Source organism: Mucor mucedo (genome assembly GCF_025094135.1).
Source record: "Mucor mucedo strain NRRL 3635 chromosome Unknown EV154scaffold_7, whole genome shotgun sequence".
Classification (NCBI taxonomy): Eukaryota; Fungi; Mucoromycota; class Mucoromycetes; order Mucorales; family Mucoraceae; genus Mucor; species Mucor mucedo.
Window position 1 is genome coordinate 464,613 of NW_026252291.1, and position 23,330 is coordinate 487,942.

Here is a 23,330-nt window from a genome sequence, read left to right on the forward strand (position 1 = left end):
TTTGATTATAACATTTGTCTTCTCTCATGTGGAATAAATTTGGGAATTGGTAGGCTTACACGGTGTTTAATTTGCGTCTTACCTACTATGTTCAAATTGCTGATTACCTTTTTAAATCACTTAAATTGGCTCAAGTGACAGGTTTCTTTAAATTCGAATTGCCAATGAACCATATTAAATTTACATGCATCATATATGGCTAAATCAAGCGTTTCCCTGACGTTCGTTGTAACACAATCTTGAACTTTTATCCCTGTTAATTTCTGCTATGCAACAACAATAGAAGACTTCAATTTCCTTCTTGTCTTAAAATACAGATCAGCAAAAGTACAGCCTTGGCTAAATTAGAATACTTGTTTAAAAGTACATGTACAAACTCAATTTTTAAACAGGTTTGTGGTCCGAATCTTTACTATCCGTTACTGACTGTAGATCCTTTATTTCACACCCTTATGTTCTAGTAATTTAACATGACTCCAAAAGACTGCCTGTAATTCCCAAGGCATGTCATTTTAAAAACTGTTGTTTGTTTGTATTATTAAATTAGTTGCACCATTATCTTGAATCCAATGATTTGGGTGAGATAGGTTGAAGGTTATTATTTATCCTTCTAATGATCACTGACTAAAAGTTACACAAAGCGCACAATAACCTAATCACGTTTGGGCGTATTTAAAAATTGCGTTTAAATGAAAAATTGCCAAAGAGGGGGAAATCAAACATAGATTTTAAGAACAATGTTTTCTTGACGAAACACAACTAATATTTTTTGTTTATTCAAAAAAAAGGAAAGGGAATTAGTAATAATTCAATTTATTAGCCTTTCGTTGGGAAAGTGTCGATATCGATGTTTAGTTTTCTTTTCCGCATAAACAGCTAAATATAAAACCTGATCAAGAGGCCTTACACATGGTGCATAGTTTTAACATGTTGACAAAAATGATACCAAAAGAAGACAAAAGACTTTCTGATATCATGAGAAAAGTGTGTCTTAATCGAGGCTATACACTCCCGTGTAGGGATACGGCTCAGTACTAATCGGTTATGGAGTTCAAGATTTTCTCAAGATAATTCAGAATTCTAGCCTTTCATGGGGATGCTTGGCGCTCAAAATATTTACCATAAGAACGATCATTGGTGAAACCCCAAATATAAATGTTCATATACTTTAAGGTAACTATCACGGTCCAGATAGATAACAGGCACGTTACGTGAATACGCTATTTTACATATGAATGAGTGAGTAGGAAGTCAGGAGATACATTTTATTGATACTAAATGTAAATTTTTTTTTAACCTGGTGATTCTGCATGTTGGAATGATGGTGGGTAAAAAAAAATTAATTGCATGTATAATGCAGTAGTTTTATAGAAATGTATTATGTACGCCTGTTAATACTAGAATCACAACCACACAAAGAATCATAAGAAACATTGTGGTGATTATGCATAATTTTGTTATTATTGAAAGGTGCTAACAGTGCGTTTTATGATGATTCTAATTCTTAATGACACCAGCAGCAAAAAATAAAAATAAAAAAAACTAAGCCAGATCAAGTAATTGCATAAAAAAAAGGTTGATCATGCAAGCAATTTTTGTTGGCGTCATGGATTTTCTATGTGAACAGTCTTTTTAAGTTATTGTGACAAGTGTATCACAAGATTCTACTGGGCCTAAACTTTATAGATAAAAATACTCAATTGTTTCTTGTTTATTTTACTTTTTTTTATTGTCTAAATCACATCAAAATCAAACATGTCTACAGCTGTTGAACCCACTACCACGGCTCCTACTCCCGTCATTGAAGCCCCCTTACAAAATCAGACACCTGCTATCATTAATGTAGAGGATTCCACCATCAATACTACTGAAGCAACTACTCCCATTATTACCCAAGCGTCTACTACCGAAGTGCCTGCTACCGAAGCGCCTACTGCCTCCAAAGTAAGCCCAACACAACGTTTGAGTTCTGTATTTGCCAAAGCAAAACAAACAGTTACTGTCGCCGTTTCAGATGCACAAAAGGCTATCAATGAAAGAAAGGCTCATCATAATACTGCTACTACTACCACAACTGGCGGAACATCTGACGTTCCTAATACTACTACTACTACTACTACTAATTCCGCTACTATGGCTACAGAAAAAAAAGAGGGAAAACCAAACCAAACATTTAAGGATATATTGAATCGTGTCAAGGTATGAAAGTTGGCGTAACAGCGAATAATCTAAAAACAGCACAATGACTTTTTTTTTTTTTGGTTTATGTAGGGGCTCAAGCCAGCTTCTACTCATCCTGCTGTAGTCGGTAAGAAAATAGGGCAATGTTATATTTTATGTGACTAACCTAACATAACTTCAAAGAACAAGTTTCTATAAACGAACAGACTGTTGCTGCTGATAGTGGTGCACCCGTTCCTCCACCCAAAGATAACGTCAAAACAAAATCAAGCACAAACACACCAAACCCAGTTCTAGAACAATTTAAGCGTAACATGGCCTTACTTAGTAGCTATCTTTTACAAAAAAAGAAGGACTTTACAGAAAAAAAGTCATCTGATGAACATCAACAAACCGCTACTCCTGCATGATTTTAAACTGGTATATTTATATTTGTACAAAGTATGTTTCGCGTCTGAAACTATAAAAAAAAAAAAAAAACTAGGAGATAAATAAAATGTCTGTGTCACTAATAATAACAACAATAATAATAAAACTCGGGTCCGATAAATTCCTAATGACTGAACAATAGAAGCATGTTAACTGTGGTTCTGTTCTGCCATTTAAGTGTAAAATTGGTATTTTGTTTATCTAATTAAAGTGTTATTTAAAACAACTTTTGTAGTTGTTGATTTCTTTTTGATTATCGTTAAATCGTCAGATTATATATAAGGGGGATTACTGCGCCGCTAGCATCCGTGATTCCCGCACTAAGGCTCTCATCATTTTCAATACAGTTTATATGGCATGACTGGTAAGAATAAGTATATACTTTAAACGATTATTATAAAATAAGAGTTTTTTTTTAGGAAGGCGTGATTGTATTTTCGAAATGTTTTTTATGAATATAGGCGATCTATATGTGTTTTTTTGTATGTCCTATACTCGTCGATTGTTAAAGAAAAGATTTGACATTATATCACTTTGCAGCATAGCTAACTTTACATGTTATGTGCATAATTTTTAAACCCGTCATTTAGGAAAGCTCATTCTTTCTTGGCATACTTAAATCATTATGTTGGGTAATGTTTTAGGGATATGGATTTTGTTTAGTTGAAGAAGCGAGCTGTTATTTACAAGTTTGATAGAAGCGTTTCATCAATCCTTGCCCCTACAGAAGATTAGGGGCACTCAAGTGAATTCAAATTTTAAATTTTATTTGGTAGTCCTGTCTTGATTTTCTCTCTCTGATCCTTGACAAGCTTGTACCATAACATTGTAGTATTCTTAAAACGTACTCTTTTGCATTTTGAACTATTGTGCGACTTTGGTAAGACCATAATGTCTAACAGAATCTCTCGTTTATGTTTAATGTATTTATTATTTATGGAAATGTGTATTAAGAATAAAAGAAAGAAAAAAAAGAAGAGGACTATATAATATTTATATTTGAAAACAAAGATATAGAGGTATTTAAATGTATCAAAAGAAAAGGGAGCTTTTGTAACCTTTTAAACAGCTTGTCTAAGACACATTTTTCCTTGATTTCTAAATAACAATACCTCTCTACGACCAAGAATAGTCAATGCTCTAGTGATAGCAGCATCGGCATAACCTTTTTGTAAGAAATCGGCCTTAATTTTAGCAACAGGGACTTGAGAACCAATAGGTAATCTCTTTTGAATTTCTTGCTCGATCAATTGTACTTCAGACATAATATCACTACGAGTCATGCCATCGGCACCACCACTGTTGACTGCGTCCATAGTGGAATATTTAAAAAGACGAAGTGCTTCCTCGACATGCTTTTCTGTGGCATAAGGTGAAAGTGTCATCTTGGCTAATGATTCTGAAATACGGATGATAGCTTCTAATTGTCTGACAGTAATAGGAATCGTGGATCTAACTTGAGTATCTCTTTCTGCCTCCTTCATTTCTTTACGAATACTGACGAAATGACTACTCAACTTTTCGGCGGCGCTAGGTGTTAAACGAGGGGCACATTTTCTAGTTTGATTTCAAATGTTTAGTACACCCAAGTCTTTATATCCTTATCAAAAGTTACTTACGTTTTACAGTAATTGATATATGCCTTCATTTTATCCAAATCAATCTCACCCATAACAGCATCTTGTGTTTGTCTGTTCATGTGGACGTTCAACACATGTCTGGCAATTGACTACACGTAAATTTTTATCAGATTACCCGGTTTTTAAAATGACCTTGAATATGTATATTTACCATATCACGAGCTTCGTTGTGATCATCCTTGACAATGAAAATCATATCGAAACGAGAAAGAATGGTAGTTTGGAAATCAATGTTCTATTACAAAAAAAAAAAAAAAAAAAATTAAGTGCATGCCCATGTCAATAATATAATTGGTTTTACCTCGCCTGCGCTCTTCATATCATCATAGCGACCGAATACAGGATTAGCAGCAGCAAGAACTGATGTACGAGAGTTAAGAATCGTGGTAATACCAGCCTTAGCAATGGAAATGGTTTGTTGTTCCATTGCTTCATGAATAGCTACACGATCTTCATCACGCATTTTATCAAACTCATCAATACAAACAACACCGCCATCAGCTAATACCATTGCACCACCTTCCAAATAAAAATCGCGCTATTAAACAGGTAAACATACCACTCTTTTTTTTTAAAAAATAAATAAGACTTACAGTGCTAGGATCACGAATAACAGAGGCGGTCAAACCAGCGGCACTACTACCCTTACCGGATGTATAAACAGCGATAGGAGCCACCTTTTCAACGAATTTTAACAATTGTGATTTGGCAGTACCTGGATCACCCAATAACAACACATTAATATCACCTCTCAATCTCATCCCATCGGGAAGAATCTTTTTGGATCCGCTGAAAAGCAAACATGTGATGGCCTTTTTGATGTCTCCATTACCGAAAATGGAGGGGGCAAGACTGGCAGCAAAAGTTTCGTATAAATCAGTTTGTCGTGACATTCTAATATATTCTTCCTCTTCAGCATCACTGAAATGAGGTCTACCACGACCATTGTTGTGTTGATCGACTTCCAAACCAATGATTCTGATGTAAGGTGTTCTAACAGCTGCAGCACCAGTAGATTTCTATGGTCAAATAGTCAGTATACTCTTTCCCTCACTCTGTGCGTGTATTTTCTTTTACTTACGGCAGCTTTGTTCTGGAAAATGGAGTAAATACCCATCACTACAGTTCTCATACCAGGCACAACACGGTTAGTGAGCCATCTATCAGCATTTAAAATGGTGTGACGGGGAAGGTCACCAACAGGGACCATATCAGGAGCTTCTTGCAATTTGATAACCTGAGAGTCAACAAAACTACACTTGTCGTGAAGAATGACATATGGGTCCATGGGACAATCCTTTGGAGTACCATTGATGCTTGGACTATCACAGTTTCTGGGTAAAACAATGGAAGAAAACCCACCAGTAACAGGGATAGTTTTGGTATTACGACAATTTCTACACATAACGGTGATTTGTGTAGCTCTGGAACTGAGTGTAGAAGCACCGATGACAATACCGGGAATGCGAACTAACTTACCAATGAAGTCAGACTATTACAAAATGGTTAGTTTCAGACACACGTTCGAGATAGCGATTAAATATATTTACGTTCAATTCTCGAATTTGAACAACGTTAGCATCGGATTTAAGTGTAACTTGACAATCAGGAACATCCAAGTTGCTGGCTTTAACAGGGTTAGGAAATAGGATACGCTTAGCTGTTTCCTTCACTGCAATTTCGAACTAATCGTGAAAGAAATAAAAAAAGGGACTTTGTGTCAGTCGCAATTATATCTGTCATTGTGGAAATGGTATTTACGAGAGGTAAAAAATCAGCAGGAGCAGTTGATAGTTTGTTAGCGAGATCTGCATTGTAGTTGATGAGATGATTAAGGTCAACTTCGACAAAATATTGCTTTGTCAGTAAGTTCTGTGATAATTGGTCTCTAAAGTGAGTAAAGGGGCAGGTAAGTTATTCAGGATAAGCGCGTAATATTCTAAGAATTACCTGTAAACGTAACTGTTATTGACACGGAAGTTTTGAATAAATTCCAAAAATTGTCCAGTAATTTCAGAATGAGAGTTAACTCTATCTTCTCCGGGAAGTACAGAGGTTGAATAGACTTGTCCTTGATCCCAACCGAAGCTTGCCATTTTGTGCTTTTCTGTGTTTAATTAAAAAAGACCAAACGCGTCTTAAAAAAAAAAAATCACCATTTACTCAAGCACGTCACAAAGCGACTGTTTTTGTTTAAATTTCAAACTGTCACATTCTCGACCAACCGGGCTGTTGAAGCATTTGCACTTACCATAAGATCTTATAAAGAACAAGATATTGTAAATTCTCTTTCTTGACATATGTATTTTTACAGCCCCCATGTATTTTTCTAATCAAATTTAAACTTATTCAATATATCAGATTATTTATATCAAAAACCTCGCTAAGATTGGGAGTTGGCCGAATGTACCGCTGGATTGAGGAGACCTGTTTTCCCAACAAAAAGCACACTTTCAGCAATATTGGTGGGTGTTAATCACATATTTTACACCAAAAAACCACATTCTATATTAGAAGACTATATTACATGTAAGCTTCCTGCCTCCCGCGAGCTTACTTCATCGGCAAAAGCAAGCCACCTTTTCATGTAAAAGAGTACCAATACGATTAGCTTCTTTGACAGGTCATGGAAATATAACGTGCAGTATTATACTTATTTCCAACAGTTGTACAAGCAAAGATAACAGAATAATCTGCTCAAAACGAGCAATCGTGTCGTTGATATAGTCACCTTTATCGTAGGCCATGATCATCGTTTGACATAGAGCGTTCAGTCTCCTTTATGCAGCACATTATGAGAATTCTAGTATTGATCCTGGTGAAACACTCATATAAGATTCTAGTGAAACAATTAGTGCTTCAAACGGGACTCTCTCCTCCTCGAAGGGCGTAAGTTTGCGTAATTGTTTTGCGGGACCGTTTAACGGAGAGCTGGTCGCCCGTAGTACACAGAAATAATAGATGAGTAGGGGAGAGTGATGAGAAGTTTCATTGTTTCTTGAAACTATATGCTCTGCTACTGTGTTATCTTGCGTTGATGGAAAAAAAATTGAGGTCATGTTTAGTAACTATTCACATGTTAAGCTGATAGATATAATACATGGGGAACTAAAAAATTCCGAAAATGAACGCTTGGCTACAAATCAACTGATGTAGTAGAATGTCTGATTCATAGTTTTTGTGGTGTTTGAGAGATAACTTTGTCGTTCATATGGCACAAATCAGATAATAAATTGAATCAATGTTAGTCTTTTTACCTGTTGATTTTTTTTTGCGAGCTTTCTGATGTATTCGAGTTACATGATTCGATTTAATAATGCAATACTTACAACCAAGAGTAGAATATATTTACTCAGTCAGAGGTTCATTTAGGAGGTGTCCTAAGAATACACATTGTGATCATTGTCAATGTCAATTGTCATGGCCGTACTAGACATATGTAAAAACTCTCAGAATGTAAGGAATAGTTAAATATGAAACAAATGTTTTTATTATATATAATTTGATATTATTGTTGAACATTGTACATGTCAACAAGTTTAGGGTATACACTGTTAAAAACATTCCAACAAACTTCAATACGGGCTACTTCGAATATACCCATGGTCAATATAGTATCGTCTTCATGTGAGGGTAGCTTGCTTTCAATGGAGTTCTTTGTTGAAGGGGATGTGGTTAACATGTTTTCGCGTTTTCTTGGGCTCAGTTCCGGATAATGGTGGTATAGATTTTGATATGCGATATCAATGGAATGACGAGCACGGTAGGATATATTTACTTGGGATGATGTATCTTCTCGAATAAATGTTTCGTACAAATGAATAAAAGCAGGAAACATTTTTTCTGGTATAGGCGTTGATAAGTATTTGATAAGATTCTTTTTGTATTCTATATCTGTATTTGTTGGAGGTTTTTTCGTAAATTTCCATTGTCGTGGCCCATTTTGTAATTGAAAGTATTCAATTTTAAATTTGTTTTCAAGTTCAAGATATTTTTCGTAGAATAGTAAATTTTCAGAGCTGAAATCTCGAATAGCCAAGTCTTGTAGCTGCTGCATAATATGTGGGTCAGACATACAGCGTTCTAGCGAGTCCATCGATAGGTCTGGGATACAGACAGATGTTTCAAGAGCAGAAGCATTGGAAGTCCTCTTTTTTAGCCTGCAATGTTTAATGACTGAATTTCGCAGTCTATTCCAATAAACGTTCTGTATTGGAAGTAGAGAGAGTACAGGTATGACAACCGAAAGAATATGGGCAGCAGCGGTGTAAATAACAATCCAATTGGCTGGGGTAAATAGCTTATGTCTAAACTCTGCCTGTACCAACACTTTGGGTGCTAAAACTGTAAAAAATACGATGTAAATAACAAATATGGGTATTCCAAGTATTGAATCGATCCAAAGCTCAGTTCTGATACCATGAGCATCTGCGTTGTCTTTTAAGTAGTAGAGTATAAAAGGCGCTACAAAAGTAATAAAACTAACATAAAATGCTATTGACAATGCAGCCCCAACACGTATTGTACAGGCCTGAGTGATTTCCAATGGAGCAACAACGGTAACAATAATGACGATTGTCAAAGCGTATAATATATATGGTTTCATAAGGGACATGGTGATTCTGTCTTTCTTTTTGATATACCATCTATAATCTTTATCATTTAAACAAGCAAATCGTTCTGAAGTTGTCATTCGCAGGTATTTTACTTTTAACCGATTCAATCGAAACAAAAACCGTAGCCTGTATGCTCTGGTACAAAAGGCAAACATCCAAGTATAATATCCAATCAGTAATCCCCATAGTAACAGGTGACATCCAATAAATCCATTTAAAGACTGCGACAAAAACATGCATGTGCTGAAAATAAAATGTCCTATTGCGCCCAGTGTTGTACCAAGTACCGATCTTTTTTGCAGTGAAGGAGCTGCCGATGTAAATAATGAACAATAAATAAATATGCTTGTAGTGGCAATAATACCAACGCCGTTAAAGACTGTTACTGCCAAATAAATTCTTCCCGCCGTGAACTTTTGTTGATCGGCCCAGCAATCGTCAATTGTCTTGTTGAATGCGGTATAATCATTTGCAATGATGTCGCCATCGCTGCAATCAGGTATAGGTTCTGTACAGTAATACATTTGTTATTGTTGTTGTTGATAGTAAAAGTGACCTGTCACTTGTTGTGTCCCAAAAACTTTAAGAGGTTGGTTTCAAATGCTGTCATGAAACAAGATAAGCATTGATTGGCTAGCTCATTTCAAGCCACCTATCGAGATTGTGTCGATCATGCCAGAAACTGTTTTCATAATGATATGGTACATTTAAATTTGAAATTCACGAAGTCATGCTAGTTATTAACTGTTATAATTTGGGGTATAGATCATTGGTATGATTTGCGATTTGGAGATCTTCTTGCAGCAAGCATAAATTAAACAAGTGTTGAAATGCTCCGACTAAATTATTTTAGGCTTTTTTTGTTTTAGAATTACCCACTGAGATTTTCTGAAAAATACACTCAAAGGAAATCAGTAAGATATTGCTGTATGTATAATAATTCAGTACCTGTCTTTAACATAATGTATACTTTACTGAGGAAGAGATAACGCTACCAGTCTTGGTCAGGATTCCCAGAATTGTGCTGACAACAATGAAAGCGAGGATTTCAGTGATTTTCTGTCGTTACTACCCTTTTAAATAAACATTAAAAAAAATAAAAAAATAACAAAATTCTTTTTAAACAGATAAAAAGGGCTTCTTTATATTCACATGCAATATGGATATTAATCAAAGACTGGATTACAACAGATTTCATTTAAATATCAGCCCTTGCCATTGGACTTACAGGTTTAGAAAGTTTGCTATTCGATACAATTTTTCTGTCTTTCCATCCTTACATCAGTCACCCCAAACGTTGTTTCCAAAAATGGTGCCCAAACTTTTTAAAAAAAGTGTGTTTAATGGCTCTGTCACGTCGAGGAAAGCATCAGTGCTAATGAACTTGGTGATCTGGCAAACAGCACCATGACATCCTTAGTGGACCATACTACTAAGACATATCGAATAAACTTACAAAATTATGTACAAACACGTATTAAGAAGGTTTTAGCAATTTAACTGGTAAATATAAATCAATGAATCAATGAATCAATGAATCAAACAATTAACTTTTTTAAGTTCAAAAACCACACAAAGAAGTAATTTACATCACTATAATATCAACACGTACATTCAAGGCTAGAAACAATTTAGAGAGGAAAAGACCAAGTTTCTCAGATGATCAATAAGGTCTTGCCCAAATCGATATTACCTGTATCGATTTTAGTCCTGATTCCTATTATATAAAACTGTAACGTGTCAATATAAGAAAATGATGACTTCCTATAATCTGGTTGATTTAAAACGAAAGGGAAGAGCGTGTTATTTTGTTCAAAGGTTTGCTAAAGAGAATCAGTAAAGGCTACGATGATAAGCCGTCACTCAAAAGGTGGGATGGCTGGATGTTACAAAGGGTGTGGATGTCCCAAAAAGGAAATTTAGGGGTGTGGAACAAGTTTTTTGTTTTGAAAATTCAATGGGAAACCCCAACTTGGTTACGACTTTTAACCTGTTTCTATAGTAAATTAAATGTCATTTCATGTACTGGATATATTTTGGACGATTGTGCTCAAATACTACTTAAATTCTGTTACTGTATCCATCTACTGGACTTTGCGGAGAAAAGCTACTTCACACACTCTATCGATTGCGATTTCTGTTGGTTTCTATCTCGCCTTTTGGGGTATAAGGGCACTAGTCTCCGCTTTATTGGTAGCTCTAATGGATACATTTTATTTTTATAAATCTTATCTACATGAATACGTCCCACTTTTTTTAAAATAGGATATCACACCTTTTTAAATAAAAAATGTATCCCTGAAAGGGAATTATCCACACAAAAAAAGCTACGTGACTGTCAGATGGCGGAGTTATTTTACAGTAGCTATCCGTATTGAGGGCCAAAGAGGTATAGTCAATGGCGAGTAAGGCGTACATGTAATCCTCCTCTTTTTCGTGCATCCGATTATTAATATGGTAATGTATAAAAAACCTAATGAGTGCTGAATACTGTGTTCAAGTCGAGTCAAATGAATGGATGGATGAATAGATGATTGAATGGATGGATAGACGAAAATGGGATGAACCAACAATTTTATTTCGATATTGACATGAACACAGCATTCTTAAAATGTGGGAAATGTATGTCTAGAAATCAATTGTATTAACCAGAAAATATAGGCCCCCGCCAAGAAGTCCACCGGTAAGAAGGTTGCTCCCGCTCCTTATCCCGTCAAGGGAAAGCAAGCCGCCAAGGTTGCTGCCAACCCTTTGATTGAAAAGACCCCCAAGAACTTTGGTGTTGGTCAAGATGTTCAACCCAAGCGTGATGTCTCTCGTTTCGTTAAGTGGCCTCAATATGTCAAGCTTCAACGTCAAAAGAAGATCATCTACCAACGTTTGAAGGTCCCTCCTGCTCTTAACCAATTCACTCATGTTTTGGATAAGAACACTGCCACTCAAGTCTTCAAGTTGATGCACAAGTACAGACCTGAGTCCAAGACTGAGAAGCGTGATCGTCTCCGTGCCGCCGCTGCTGCCAAGGCTGAGAAGAAGGAAGTTGCCAAGACTGACAAGCCCGTTGTTGTCAAGTATGGTATCAACCACATCACTGCTCTTATTGAAGCCAAGAAGGCCAAGTTGGTCGTTATTGCTGATGATGTTGACCCCATTGAGTTAGTTCTCTGGCTCCCTGCCCTCTGTCGTAAGATGGGTATCCCTTACTGTATTGTTAAGGGTAAGGCCAGACTCGGTACTCTTGTCCACAAGAAGACCGCTACTGCTCTTGTCTTGACTGAAGTCTCTGATGCTGATAAGGCCGAACTTGCCACTATTGTCTCTGCCGTCAACACCAACTTCACCGAGAAGTGGGAAGATGTCCGTCGTCACTGGGGTGGTGGAATTATGGGTCCCAAGTCCAACGCCAAGATGGCCAAGCGTGCTGCTTTGGAAGCCAAGGAAATTGCTGCTCGTCAATAAGTACCTTAACTCTTTTTGTTCGCTCTTTTTTTAATGTATATCTATGGAACCCCATTCATATCATTCTAGATGTTTGAAATAAAAAAAAAAATTAATTCATTTAAATTTCTTTTCGGCATGAATGTGTACAATTTTGACAGCTTAAAAAAGGAAAAAATACAGGGTTTTTGGAGTCCCTTTTCTTTCTTGTTCATTTAAACATTATGGCCAATCAATTTAGTCTTTTGGAAACTATTTTGTATGAACCTTCCAAAGGTACGATCATACAAGGTATAGACCTCATGTGCATTTATTAATAACTCGGTTAGGTTTCTATCTTCTCGAGCAACATTTAACAAGACTTCAAAACGCCATCACAGACTTCTCTAGTTCCAATTCTGCTTTATTTAGAAGTCCACCTACAAACCAAGACATCATTCAAAAGCTGAATGACATTGTTCCTCTTGATGACTCTCATCATCGAGTAGGTTTTTACTTTATTTGACTCGTGTTTTTAACTGATAGGTTCTTAATAGATTCGATTACTTGTGGACACAAGCTCTAGAATAACAGTGGAACATACACCATTGCCCGTGCCTGAGTATTCGAACGAAACATTGGAGGAGGCGGTGCGTATGGTGCCTTCCTTTGATGTAGTTTTAGACACGCAGCCGTTTGCAGTGTCCACCCAAGACCCTTACGTACTTCATAAGACAACCCAACGTGAGATGTATGATTTATCTAGAGAGAGAACAGGTTGTGAATGGCATGGTCCAGGCCCATTTGACGTAATTTTATGGAATACTCAAGGCGAAATTACAGAGACAAGTATTACCAACATAGCAATTCGATTCATTGTTGACGGTCAACCTATTTGGAAGACACCCAGAGTCAGTTGTGGTGTATTACCAGGTGTCTTTCGAGCTTTTTTACTCAAAAGTCATCCTAACCTTGTGGAAGATATTATTACAGTTGAAGACTTAAAAGCCGCACAAAAGGTACACATATTTCAATCTATAAACGTGAGAGAATGGGATCCACTAATTTTATTAATTATTGAATAGGAGGGATACCCAATTGTTTGTTTTAATTCAGTAAGAAAGGCATATCGAGTTCAGTTATTGGCAGTATGAGACAAGGTTATACTTCTTCCTTTCATAATAGTCTTTTAATACAGTGATTCCACATGCGCTTTTAAAGACTGTCACCAAAATCACATAGGTTGGTTTAGTAAGGTTGACCCTATCATTAAGTAAAATCAATTAGATTCCTTGTCATTGCAATTCCTAGTTTTTTTTTTTTTTTTACTTGTATTTTGGTGGTATAAGTGGTGCAATAGTTTGGATCACATCCGCCTTTTTAATCATTATGTTGTTACGAGACTCATAAAGAATAGCGACGGTATCTTCTGTTGTCTCTTGATCATTTTCGAAATAATCAGCTTTAACTCTCTCGAAGCAAGCCTTGATACGTTCTGTGGTTGCTGCACAAATATAGTCTAAAGGCATCCATCTCTATCAAGACATCCCTTATTAATATACACGACACATTTAAAGATACAAACAACATTACTTACAGCGCAATGTCTAAGTTTGCCCAATTCTTGCTCACGTTCTGTGTCAGGTAATGCCTTGATATGATCTAAAGACAGACATTGTGTTGATATATGTGAAAGCGATAGGTTTAAAGATGATTACCCATCAGCTTGAGAACAAATTCGGTGGGTTTGACGTTAATTCTAAATCTATAAAACACAAGTCCACCGCAAGCAGCATCAATTGCTTGGAATTTCTTTTCTTTACGCTCTAATTCATCTTCCTTCTTTTCCTGGGGACATTCCTTCTCTTCCTGTGTATCCTTCAAGTCATCTTTCTTAATGGCGCTTTCCTCAATTTCAACAGGATCCTCCTCGATATCGATATCAACTTCGTCATCGTCTAATTTCCCTTCAAACCTTGTCCAAGTGGATTCATGTTCAGGAAACAACACATTAATGTAGTGCTCCAAACAAGTAGATACCTGTCCTAATGCACGCGTTTCAGCATTGACGCTACAGGAGACCATGAGTCCTGTCACATCGTCCGACTTTTTCAACAAGTGAGAATGTTTGGTTAACCAACGTTGCTTGAAACGACCACGAAGAATAGGGATTGTATCACTCTTTTGCTTCTTATTGCTCTTGGTTTCCACATGTTCCAGTGGTCTTTTTTTGTCGTCAACCATGTCTGTCTGCATTGTTTTAATCAAAGACTTTTTTTTTCAGTGTGGCTTGTAATTCTGCATTATCTCCATTTTTAGTGCAAGTGTAACACAGCACCAACCAACGTCATCATGGTATCAATTAAATCTGATCTAATCCCCATCATTACAATAAGGAAAAGGGTCCCGGAATTCTTTCTAAAAGAGATTGTTCTCTCTCTCTATCAGCCTGGTATAACACAGGCTTGCAAATGATAACCCTCTATATAAGGGCAAATCAGTGTAATGACAGGAAAATCCGGGGAAAAGCAAGATTATCAAACGATAAGGTATTAAGAAGAACTGCAATATATTTTGTGTATCAAGAAATGAATTTATAATAGCGCTACAATAATGGCAGTGATTGTTCATGGTGATATGCCTTCGTGCGATAGGCTCCAAAAAAAAAAAAGGGTTTTAGTTTCAACTGGCCATAGACCATTTTTCCCTGAACATTGAACCTTGATGTGCATGTATGTATGTAATCATTGCTCCCCTAGGCTGATACTATAGTGACAAAATCATTTTGATACCTCAATCCGAGGATCCTGCTCATACGACACAGCTGATTTGACAAACTCTCTACATGAATGGCTCTTGGGAATAGCCGATAAAGACAATAATAATAAACTGAGACATAACTGCTAATAATAAAATATGCTGGCAACTTGGCCCCGTGGCATCTCTCTTGAGGGCTGAGATAATTATCGATTATCATATTCCACATCGTCTATTTAAACATATCAAGAGTATTGATTAATCTAGACACTTGTCCTAGGCCAAGTGTCACAAGATGTGCGGGTTCCCGAAATATTATGAAATTTTAAACTGAATAGAATATCAAGTTTGGACCTCTTTTTTTTATTTAGGTTGAAGATGATATGTATTTATATCTTATTTGACTCCCCCATTCATAATACAACAGGGCCCTGACTTTTTCATATTCTTTTGATGGTGCAAAAAAGCGGTTCCCGCACGTGGCTAATGTGGTTAATTTAAAAAGTTTATCGATCAAACTCATGGGGTCCAAAAAGATTTTTCCCTGCTGACTTGATATCGCAACGGAACAAATACGTAATCGTATCGTCAATGCAAGAGCATAATTAAAGAACCGCGTACCCCTACTGAGTTCAGTTTATAGCCTAAAACACAGTCACCACACAGAAAAAAAAAGTTCCCATAAATTACCCAGAGTTATCAAATGATTCATATCTTTTCTCTCTTCATATATTTTTGGTAGGAAAAAAAAATACACAGTTTATTCTTTACTTGACTTTAACAAAACAAGCATAGTATATAACAATTATAACAATGCCTGATAACACAGTTTCCAAAAACGACAAGAACCTTCGTTTACTAGTTGTATCCAACAGATTGCCTGTAACCGTCAACAAGGATGATAAAACTGGCGAATATGCTTTCAAAATGTCCTCTGGTGGTTTAGTAGCTGCATTAAGTGGTTTAAAGAAGATGATGTCTTTTACTTGGATCGGTTGGCCTGGTAAGGTTTTGCACCATTTAATAATGATATGAAACATCAAGATTAAACCCTTTTATCAATAGGTTTGGATGTCCCCCACGATGATCGTAAAGATCTTGAAGATAGATTATTAAAAGAAACATCTACTATGCCCGTCTTTGTTGAAAATGAATTGGCTGATTTGCATTATAACGGTTTTTCAAACAGGTAACAAGATTTTGTTTGTTGCTTTTATAATTTTTTTGTATCACTTAGCGATTTTTGAAATTCTTGTTTCTTAATAGTATTCTTTGGCCTCTTTTCCATTATCATCCTGGAGAGATTTCTTTCAATGAAGAATGGTGGGAAGCTTATCAAAAAGTCAACTTAATGTTTGCTGAAGCTATTGCAAAAATCGTACAAGATGGCGATCTTGTCTGGATTCAAGATTATCATTTAATGTTGTTACCCGCTATGCTTAGAAAAATCACCAAGAAGAACATCAAGATCGGTTGGTTCTTACACACTCCATTCCCTAGTAGTGAAATCTACAGGTAACATAGACATGACATAATTTTTTAATTTTTTTAAAACGGCATTCTAAAATTTTGCTTTAAATCTTTTTAGAATTTTGCCTGTTCGTAAAGAAATCTTGTTGGGCGTTTTAGAAAGCGATTTGTTGGGTTTCCACACCTACGATTATGCTCGTCACTTCTTATCTTCTTGTACTCGTATCCTGGGTCTATCCACTATGCCGAATGGTGTCGAATTCGAAGGTCGATATATCCACGTCGGTACTTTCCCTATCGGTATAGATCCCGAAAAGTTTACCGACGCTCTCAAAGAAACTAAAATTCAAAACCGTATTGCCCAATTAAAGAGTCGGTTCGGTGATTGTAAGGTGATTGTAGGTGTCGATAGACTTGATTATATCAAGGGTGTTCCTCAAAAGATGCATGCTATGGAAGTCTTCTTGAGTCAACATCCTGAGTGGGTAGGTAAGGTCGTACTTGTGCAACTCGCTGTACCTTCGCGTGAGGATGTGGAGGAATATCAACAATTAAGAAGTACTATCAATGAATTGGTTGGTCGTATTAATGGTCAATACGGTACTGTAGAGTTCGTTCCTATCCATTTCATGCATCGTTCTATCCCCTTTGATGAACTCGTGGCTCTTTACGCTGCCGCTGATGTCTGTCTTGTCTCTTCTACACGTGATGGTATGAACTTGGTCTCTTATGAATATATCTCGGCTCAACAAGAAAAACATGGTGTTCTTATCCTTTCCGAATTTGCTGGTGCTGCTCAATCCTTGAATGGATCCATCATTGTTAACCCTTGGAACACTGAAGAATTAGCAAACGCTATCCACGAAGCTGTCACCATGCCCGAGGATATTCGTAAGGTCAACCATCAAAAATTGTATCGCTATGTCACAAAGTATACAGCTGCGTATTGGGGTGTAAGTTTTGTCAATGAATTAAGACGTGTCAGCGAAGAATTCGGTCAGCGTATGTCCATTCCACAATTAAATGCCAATACAGTCATTACCAAAGCAAAGGAGTCCACCAAAAAGAAGTTAATTTTACTCGACTATGATGGTACTTTAACGACTACACACAAGTTGCCTGAATTCGCGAAACCTTCTCAAACTGTCTTGGGTCACCTCAAGACATTGGCTGAACAACCCGATACATACGTCTACATTCTCTCTGGCCGTTCTCGTCATCATTTGGATAGCTGGTTTGAATCTACCGGTGTCGGACTTTCGGCCGAACATGGTTGTTTCTACAAACATCCTGCCAGTATCCGTGACAAGATCAACCCCGTAGCAGCATCAAACGAAGGTAAATTAATCAAGGAAGAAGATAATAAGTGGTACTGCCTTGTGGAACAAGTAGATCCTAGCTGGAAGGAAACAATTCGACCTCTTTTCCAACATTATACCGAACGTACACCCGGCTCCTTTATTGAAGAGAAAGAAATCAACTTGACCTGGCATTATCGTAACGCAGATCCAGAATTCGGATCTTGGCAAGCAACCGAATTACAAGTGAACCTGGAAAAGCTATTGAGTCATATGGCACTTTCAATTGTGCTTGGTAACAAAACTTTAGAACTTCGTCCTTCTTCTATTGATAAATCTACAGCCGTGCGCAACATTCTTAAGGATTTGGATATGTCTTCTATTGACTTTATCTTGTGTGTGGGTGATGGAAAGACTGACGAGGTCGTATTCTCTCTCTTGAACGAAATTCCTCAAGCCATTACAAGTACTGTCGGAAAGAAACAAACAGAGGCTCATTACTATATTCCTGATGTTGATCAAGTGAATAGTCTTGTAGACGCATTAGGACAAATTTAAACAACCCTTTCTTTTTCGGCCTGCTCACATTTACTTTAATATTTTTTTTTTGTAATAAACATACACGCAATACATATTATAATCACACACATAAAATCAGGCTTTAAAAAAAAACGAATGTGTATACTATATTAGGATTATTTAATAAAAAACCTAACCGACCAAAATAAATCTGTTGAGAAAATAAAAAAAAAAAATTCAGGCTTGCACGATATTTTGCTTTTTAAAAGAGGGAAGTTTGTTACCTGTTAGCTTTAGATTTGAAGGACCTGTTTAAAAGCTGTACAGTTTTGCTTACATTCAGTTTGATATACTCAAGATCAAGTGACTGAATATGATCCTTTTGCTGTTTTTTTAGGTTAGTAAACAATTATAGTTCATTATCTATTTTATTTACCTTTTCTAGAAGATCATCCAGCTTTAAATCAATTTCTAAAAGGGGTTTATCCCTTCCTTTAAAATGCAGTGAAATGATAAATGTACCGGCCATTGGGCATTGGATCATTAAAAAAATATTAGCCCTCCTATATTCAGGAACTTCAGATTCAATAATGATGCCATCTTTCTCAAGCTGAAGATGTGAAAATTTAATAGGCCCATTTACTCCATTGTTGGACTTTTTTCGTGTTGCCGCTGTATTCATCACAGGCAGAATATTACAACTACTCATATCGTTTGAACTAAAAGACGGCGTCGAAACAATTGTAGACGTATAGAACTCCGTGGTCTTCATAATACCCATCTTATTTTGTCGCCCACTTTGCATGCGGACGTTTTGCAGATATGCCTTATAGCTCTCCAACTGACTTTGCAAGTATTGGTTATGATCACCAATGGTTTTGAAAACCTTTTCAAGTGACTCAATCTCCAGAACAACCCTGTTCTTTAAATCACCCAAGTGGATCAATTCTTGCTTTATCTCTTGTACAAGTAATTCATATTGGTTTGATCGACTGATAATTTCTGCTTCCTCCAATTCTTGTAACAAAATTTGCGCTTTTCGACCTTTATTGACCAATTGAGGATCTTTGGCTGACTCAGCGGCCTCTAAAATACTTGAAATATTCCATGTCTTGATTGTCATTGGTAAAGATCGGATAATCTGAACAAAGATGGATTTGGTCTCCATGTACATGATATCATTTTGTGTGATGCTATTGTTGGCTGTTTCGGTTATGGCGGGAGAGGAAGTGTCCCATCTTCCAAACAAGGGTAATTGTATAGGCTTGTTTAAATGACGTGGTAACTGTGCAGGTATATTATGAAGCCCCAAATCGTTTAGTAAAATTCGCAAATGATGTTTTGGTTCAGGCGCTAATTTATCCAAATGCTGGCATAAGAGTGTTTGAGTGCTATAGAGCTCATTGGGTGTAATATTAATATAGATGTCTTTGCGAGACAAAGCCATGTATTGGTCCATTTCAAGTGACTCGTAAAAGTCACTAACTTCGCATAAATCATTTAAAAATTGATGAATTCGCTTCTTATTATCTTTTACAAACGGGTTGGTTGGAATCATAAAAGATTCTTTGGTATATGTGGGTTTGTTGGCCAAGTTTTGAAGCATTTTGGCAACCTATTGTATGATTTAAAAAAAATTGTTAGTAATGCATGACATTTTTACAACGGCGAGGTGTTATTACCAAAGTTAGAGTGGTTCTAGGATTTAAGCCTGGATGACCTTCGACCAACATGTATGCCTGTGGAGTGACAATGGCTGGATTGATAAACCTTAAAAAGAAGAAGCCTCCAATCAATGAAGAGATGGCTGAGTCGGAAGCTTCAGGATATTTTCTTTTGGTGAGAGACCTGATCTGCTTACATATCCAGCGAATACCATAAGGCACCTGGTGTAACGAATCGATAATGGTAGACAAAAACGAGTTTGCAACCTCCATGAGGGATTTGAGTCTAGGTCCGATGATAGCCTGTACTTGTTCATTTGCAGCGGCAACTTCCGGAGTTACGCTTTTATTAAAATTAGGAGGTAAAGTGCGTTCGAGTTCCATTTTAGCAACTATTTCATCATACACTTTCAAGGGATTAATTTGGAGATTGGTGTCCTTTTGTTCAATCAGTCCATTGATCTTTTCGGATAACACGGATTTTAAATATGATTGACCAGGGCCTCTTCTTGTGTATGTGGTTAGCATTCTAGAAACAGGAGTGTTGGCTCTTAATAATGAACCAAATTCAATGGCTGCCTCAAATTGAGCAGCCAAAACATTCTTTTTTTCTGGGTTGTTAGACTAACATTTTTTTTTTTTTTTTTTTTCATATTACCTGAAACATGGTTAATAATAGATTTTCTTCTCGACTTTCGTATTGATTTCCGTATAACGTAAACATCACGGTTTGTAACAGAGTATCAATTTCTGACAGATTGACTAATCGGCAAAGTGACGCAATATAACGTGGTTCACTTTGAAGTAAGTACAGCAAGTTGCCATATTGGTGCATTTTTCTATCATCAGATGAATAGAGATCCACATGGGATCCCTCTGTTTCTTCAATATGACTCAAATCGTTTTGCTATGGGATAATAGGATAGTTAGACATTCATTTTAAATTGGTTCCGCGACCATGTGTATATTGTTTATTTTACGTTACATCATCCAACGCCATTCTGTTTTGAATAAGCAAAGCTATCCTAGAATCTAAAGATCTCACATCTCTTTCTAATAGGAAGTTATTCTTGGATTGCAACGAGATATTTGTTTTCAGGTCACGTAGTATTCTTTGAACTGCAGACTAATTTTAGCCGTGCATTTTTTTTTATTGCACAACGATTATTCAGGTTACCTTGAGCAAGTTCATCTTCAATTTCATTATCTTGTTCTGTGGCTAAAGAGTAGAAAACAGAAACCGAATAATGTCTGGACACTAAACCAGAGGTAGGTCTCCTCTTGGCTGAAGCTACCGTCATTGCTCTGTTCACAATGCCTCCAAACGTTGGCGCCATTCCACTATTATGTCGGTTATCTTCAAGTTGTACGGCCATTTATTTTGAAATACGTGTGTTTAGAAAAGAAAAAAAAAAAAAAAAAAAAAAAAAAGAAGAGAGAGAGAGAGAGAGAGAGAGAAGGATAAAAGGAGGTCAAAATATACTGATATAATATAAGCAATGCCTGTGACTGATATTAGGTGCATAATTACCTCTTGATTAAACGTGCACCCCTTCTTTTTTGTTTTACAACTCCCTTGTTTTATTTGTCCGTTGTCTCATTCATATTTTTGTTGTATGCTTCAAGAGATTTGTGCAAACAATGGGTTCATTGTACTAATTTATGTCAATACTATTGAAGAGTTACACGTTATTGTTGTTATTAATTAATTTGGGTATGGATAGAACATATACACTTCTTATACTTATTGAAACGACTCTTAATCACTCGCGATACATACAAAAAAAAAAGACGCTCTTAATTAAATTCATTGGAAAGGTTTATCGCTTCCGATTGGGAAAATTTATTTGTTTGCTTACAAATAGTACCTTTTGTGGATTATGCCACGAAAAAAGAAAAGAAAAAAAGGTTGACATGGAAATGGCGAATAACTCCTTAGCAGTAATTTTTGGTCTGTGCTCAACTTTGACCTGTTTTTTATTTCTTTCAAACAATGGAAAATTTATTAGTTGACAATGCGATATTTTCCCCCTTATTTTCACTCCATGAATTTCTTTAAACACAAGTCTGTATGATATAATGCTCCCCTCCCCCACGAAGAAAAAAAATTTTATTAATGCAATGCTTTTTTCCAAATGCATCCGTCAAATACTATATGAGTTTTCTATGCTTAAAGGAGGAAGGAAAAAAAAAAAAGAAAAAAAAAAAAAGAAAAAAAAAAAGAAAACTCCTGTGATTAACACGTTTTGTCACAAGGTATTTTGCATAATCCAAAATATAATGACACTGTTTAAAACAAGTCAGAAATAATATCACACACACACACACGCATATACACACCAAAACGTGTTTTTTTTGCAATAATGAAGAAAAGGTTTATTTTACCTTGCAAGGATCAAACAATTTTGAATTATACCACTATAATAAATCTTGTTGAAGACTGGAACACACTGAGAGAAGGAGTTATTTACCTAGTAAGATATATACACTTCTCATAATAACAATAACAATAAAAAAATACCTACAAGGCTTCCCGCAAACCCTCCCGTAATTAATGTGAAACCCGTCAATAGACTTGTTCTCATTTTCCACACGCTCTCAACGTGTTCCTCGCCCTGAAAGTATGCTCTACCAATGAAATTAATACTGTTCATTTTTAGTTCATATTTTGCTCGTATTCCTTAAACATTTTAAAACACTGACATGAGCAGGCCTAATGAACTGGCAATACCAGGCATCCAATCAACTAAAGTCAAGGGCTCGGGGCTCTTTATTGAAATAATGTAAGCGTCAAGAAATATCCACCAGCCTAAAGAAAACTTGAATACGGTTTTTTTTAGTCATGGTCAAGCACTCTGTTAAAAGCGTACAACTTACTAATATACCAGCTAAATAAACACCTGTGCTTCGTTGAGGTTTTACAATCAGGTCGGGAATGATTAAAATAGTAGATCTAGGGTCTTCATCATATAAATGAGGCATAGTAACTGCTGTATATACAAAGGAGAAAAAAGCAACAACAAACAATAATAATAAAAAAAAATACACATATAAGGTTTGCAATTACAGCTGTGAGAGTGTTCTTTCCATTTTAGTATTTAATGGCCCCTTTTAAAAGAGAATCATACACAAGGACCCTACTAGGAGCACGACCTGCTTCATTATCCCTTGATAAGAACAGAATCCGTTTTTACAGACCCCCTCATTCTTTTGATTATGTGCCTTACTGTCAAATGTCAACGTGGTCAAGTTCCAGAACTAATTGCTCCATATTCAACTCTTTTGATTGAAACTTCTTCTTTTTTTTTTTTTTTCGAAGGTGCTTAATGAAATTTTAAG

General features: G+C 36.3%; 8 protein-coding genes across 8 annotated transcripts; 3 read left to right on the forward strand and 5 right to left on the reverse strand.

Moving 5' to 3' along the window:
• Positions 1-3,515: 3,515 nt before the first annotated feature.
• On the reverse strand, positions 3,516-6,368 carry EV154DRAFT_456924 (MCM2/3/5 family-domain-containing protein). Its single transcript, XM_051597387.1, has 9 exons — positions 6,201-6,368; positions 6,012-6,138; positions 5,801-5,935; positions 5,332-5,742; positions 4,844-5,269; positions 4,552-4,788; positions 4,402-4,485; positions 4,230-4,339; positions 3,516-4,167 (listed from the first exon to the last, which is right to left on the reverse strand). Exons 1-9 carry the CDS (start codon positions 6,344-6,346, stop codon positions 3,672-3,674), a joined length of 2,172 nt encoding a protein of 723 aa, XP_051462572.1. The 5' UTR covers positions 6,347-6,368; the 3' UTR covers positions 3,516-3,671.
• Positions 6,369-8,205: 1,837 nt separating this feature from the next.
• On the reverse strand, positions 8,206-8,832 carry EV154DRAFT_402942 (uncharacterized protein; the record flags this gene model as incomplete). The annotated part of the gene is made up of 1 exon (XM_051595316.1): positions 8,206-8,832. A coding segment is annotated over one exon (627 nt), but the record flags the coding sequence as incomplete, so codon positions are not given.
• Positions 8,833-11,196: 2,364 nt separating this feature from the next.
• Positions 11,197-12,427, forward strand: EV154DRAFT_547817 (50S ribosomal protein L30e-like protein). The gene is made up of 2 exons (XM_051604777.1): positions 11,197-11,323; positions 11,528-12,427. Exons 1-2 carry the CDS (start codon positions 11,321-11,323, stop codon positions 12,323-12,325), a joined length of 801 nt encoding a protein of 266 aa, XP_051462574.1. The 5' UTR covers positions 11,197-11,320; the 3' UTR covers positions 12,326-12,427.
• Positions 12,428-12,683: 256 nt separating this feature from the next.
• Positions 12,684-13,368, forward strand: EV154DRAFT_412229 (aminotransferase; the record flags this gene model as incomplete). Its single annotated transcript, XM_051595503.1, has 2 exons — positions 12,684-12,788; positions 12,841-13,368. Coding segments are annotated over 2 exons (633 nt in total), but the record flags the coding sequence as incomplete, so codon positions are not given.
• A 54-nt stretch (positions 13,369-13,422) lies between these two features.
• On the reverse strand, positions 13,423-14,368 carry EV154DRAFT_412145 (uncharacterized protein; the record flags this gene model as incomplete). Its single annotated transcript, XM_051595498.1, has 5 exons — positions 13,423-13,546; positions 13,613-13,818; positions 13,881-13,945; positions 14,002-14,152; positions 14,204-14,368. The coding sequence occupies 5 exons, from the start codon at positions 14,366-14,368 to the stop codon at positions 13,423-13,425; spliced, it is 711 nt and encodes a 236-aa protein (XP_051462576.1).
• A 1,415-nt stretch (positions 14,369-15,783) lies between these two features.
• On the forward strand, positions 15,784-18,458 carry EV154DRAFT_435754 (glycosyltransferase family 20-domain-containing protein). The gene is made up of 4 exons (XM_051596799.1): positions 15,784-16,043; positions 16,106-16,229; positions 16,307-16,555; positions 16,629-18,458. The coding sequence occupies exons 1-4, from the start codon at positions 15,854-15,856 to the stop codon at positions 18,364-18,366; spliced, it is 2,301 nt and encodes a 766-aa protein (XP_051462577.1). The 5' UTR covers positions 15,784-15,853; the 3' UTR covers positions 18,367-18,458.
• On the reverse strand, positions 18,429-21,422 carry EV154DRAFT_493752 (putative ras GTPase-activating protein sar1; the record flags this gene model as incomplete). Its single annotated transcript, XM_051599828.1, has 6 exons — positions 21,169-21,422; positions 20,977-21,110; positions 20,650-20,898; positions 20,010-20,594; positions 18,764-19,942; positions 18,429-18,712 (listed from the first exon to the last, which is right to left on the reverse strand). Coding segments are annotated over exons 1-6 (2,444 nt in total), but the record flags the coding sequence as incomplete, so codon positions are not given.
• A 641-nt stretch (positions 21,423-22,063) lies between these two features.
• On the reverse strand, positions 22,064-23,069 carry EV154DRAFT_282259 (uncharacterized protein). Its single transcript, XM_051594759.1, has 5 exons — positions 22,869-23,069; positions 22,695-22,810; positions 22,517-22,637; positions 22,377-22,441; positions 22,064-22,277 (listed from the first exon to the last, which is right to left on the reverse strand). The coding sequence occupies exons 1-5, from the start codon at positions 22,971-22,973 to the stop codon at positions 22,241-22,243; spliced, it is 444 nt and encodes a 147-aa protein (XP_051462579.1). The 5' UTR covers positions 22,974-23,069; the 3' UTR covers positions 22,064-22,240.
• Between the last annotated feature and the right edge of the window lie 261 nt (positions 23,070-23,330).